Source organism: Sprattus sprattus (assembly GCF_963457725.1).
Source record: "Sprattus sprattus genome assembly, chromosome: 14".
NCBI lineage: Eukaryota > Metazoa > Chordata > Actinopteri > Clupeiformes > Clupeidae > Sprattus > Sprattus sprattus.
Genome location: NC_137912.1, coordinates 4,018,385 through 4,020,884, shown reverse-complemented (window position 1 = coordinate 4,020,884; position 2,500 = coordinate 4,018,385). Strand labels below are relative to the sequence as shown.

General features: G+C 54.0%; 1 protein-coding gene across 1 annotated transcript in view; it reads right to left on the bottom strand.

The window, feature by feature from the left end:
• Positions 1-844: 844 nt before the first annotated feature.
• Positions 845-2,500, bottom strand: part of nuak1a (NUAK family, SNF1-like kinase, 1a) — a 24,567-nt gene continuing 22,911 nt past the window's right edge. Inside the window, exon 7 of the mRNA XM_080851277.1 lies at positions 845-2,500. This exon is cut by the window's right edge and continues 63 nt beyond it. Coding sequence (XP_080707403.1) covers positions 1,428-2,500 — 1,073 coding nt within the window. The 3' untranslated portion in view covers positions 845-1,427.

Sequence of the window (2,500 nt, the reverse complement as noted above, 5' to 3'; positions counted from 1 at the left end):
GAGTGACGCTGCAGGTTACACCCACAGGCTGTTTCTCGCTTGATGGAGCACGCATAATTGCCCCCAGTGTCGAGTGTTTGTACAGAACACCCACCCTCTCACTTCTGAAGTCTGCACCTCTATTCACACTGCTGCTGCTGTATGTGTAGGTGTGTGTGTGTGTGAGTGGGTGTGTGTGTGGATGCATGTGTCTGTGTGCGTGTATGTGTGTGTGTGTGTGTGTGTATGAAAATATACAGCAACAAGTATGATGTCTAAGCCTCTGGTACTCTGGTTTTTAGTACGCTACAAGTTCCTTGGACTTCTCTGTCTGGTAGGTAATGTCAACCACAATAGGCCAGTCAATCTACGCTGAACTACAATAGAGACTTTCTCTGATGAACTGATGAGTTGCTTTAAAGTATGCACTAAGTTAAATGAGTGCGGTTAGATACAGGTATTATAACAGCGTGCTGATTTAATCGTAACAACAACCCTACTTAACCGATTCCATTGGCTTTTTATAACACTGTGTAACCTAACTGGTTGAAGAATCATCGGGAGGACATCAGCGCATGGGAGCCATGGGGGACCAATCACACAGCTGGACACAGCTCGAAACAGGTTTCCATGACAACCACCTTTATTACATCACCGTCACCCCTTATCTTTGTGCAATTTCATTGGCGGGGAAAGTGCTTGGTTGTCATACTCCCCGTCACATCCACAGAAAGAATACTGCTTTGTCCACATGAGTAAGCCTTCGGAACTCACTTTAGGTATCTTTACAAGTACATTTACAAATGAGCATGTTCTTTTTTCCCTTTGTCCCAACTTGAGTACTCATATTATATGTGTTGCACCATTAAGCATAATTTATAAAATGAAACTTGACAAAAAAACGTACATCAACAGAAACACAATCTTGTTATTGAGCCAATCTTTGAAGCAATAGTTACACTGGTCAACCAATGGTCTGATCAGGACACATTGTTTATGACACTCTATAATCAATAAATAGATCAATATTTAGAACTTACACACTAGACGTGAATGGTCTGGTGTTTTGTCTGACAGTCTCACCAGTTCACCTTGCGTACAGTAGCTCATCCAAATGCAGCCACTGAGTGTGTGTGTGTGTCTGTGTGTGTGTGTGTGTGTGTGTGTTAAACAACACACTTCTCTTATTTCCCTCTGGTTGGCATGTAAACATTTCAAGGCAGCTCAGTCATTGGCTTCAGAGGCGTGGAGAGCACGGCACTGTTCATCTCCAGCTTATCCGTCTAAATGTCCTCTGAGTATTTCCAGTCATATTCTCTCTCGATTCATGGTGGCGCCCCCTAGCAACTCGGAGGACTCACTGCGCTCCGGCGAAAAGTATTTCCAGTCATATTCTCACTCGATTCTCATATTCTCCCTTCCTCTCCCTCTCCCTCTCTCTCTCCTCTCTAGGTTAGCTTGCTGCTGATGTCCAGGGCGTGCTGGTAGACCTGGGTCATGTCATCCAGGTCCCCGGTCAGAGAGAAGCTCCCGTTGTCTCCGGGCGAGCCGGGGGGACTCCTCGTCGTCGTCATCTTCCCCCCGTGGAGAGCGGGGGCCGTCTGGAGGCCTCTGAAGCCAGCCAGCGGGAGTAGGTCCTCGGCCGACATGCAGACCCTGATGTTGGGCTTGGGCGAGGCTGGCGGCCAGTCCAGGCCCACGCCCACGAAGGGCGCGCAGGAGAGGCCCATCTCCTCGTCCACGATGCTCGACGGTCGACTCTGGCTCCGGGAGAGGCCGGAGTCGGATGTGGACGGTTCGCTGTGGACAACGGCGGACAGTTGGGCGCTACTGCTGTTGTTGTGGGTGGAGTACTTCCCGTTACGCTTCAGAATTCCCTTCCTCCCTACCGCCCTCCGGGTGGGCGAGGCTGTCGGGGCCGGTGGCGGGGGCATGGTGGTGGCGCCCCCTAGCAACTCGGAGGACTCACTGCGCTCCGGCGAAGAGTAGTAGCCGGACTCGCGCTGCTGGTTGTTCTTCAGGATGCCTTTCTTGGGCAGCGTGGGCGCCATCTTGGCCAGGGAGCCGCCGAGGAAGAAATGGCCGTGCTCCTCCGCGTCCTTCTCGGGCCCGGAGGCGGAGGTGACATCCTGGTACTGGAGGGAGCGGCGGAGCTCCAGCTCGCCCAGGCTCTGCGAGCGATGGTCCCCGCTGACCCGCGTCTTCAGGATCCCCTTGGGCCTCTTCAGGCCGGGCTGGTCTTCCAGCGTCACGTGACCTCCTCCGGTGCGCATGCCGACGCCGGCGTCGTTCTCCTTCGACGACCTCCTCAGGCGCTGCCGGGCCGGGCCAGCGTCGGCGCCGGAGGAGGACGCTTCCGACCCCCGCGGAGCCTTGGCAACGGAGCAACCGTCCGCGCGGTTCTGCCAGTCGATGAAGCGGGCCAGCATCGGGGAGGAACCGGGTAAGTTGCCTCGCTGGACTTCGCAGTCGCACACGGTGGACTTCCAGCCCCAGTTGACCCACCAGTGGTTGGCGATGT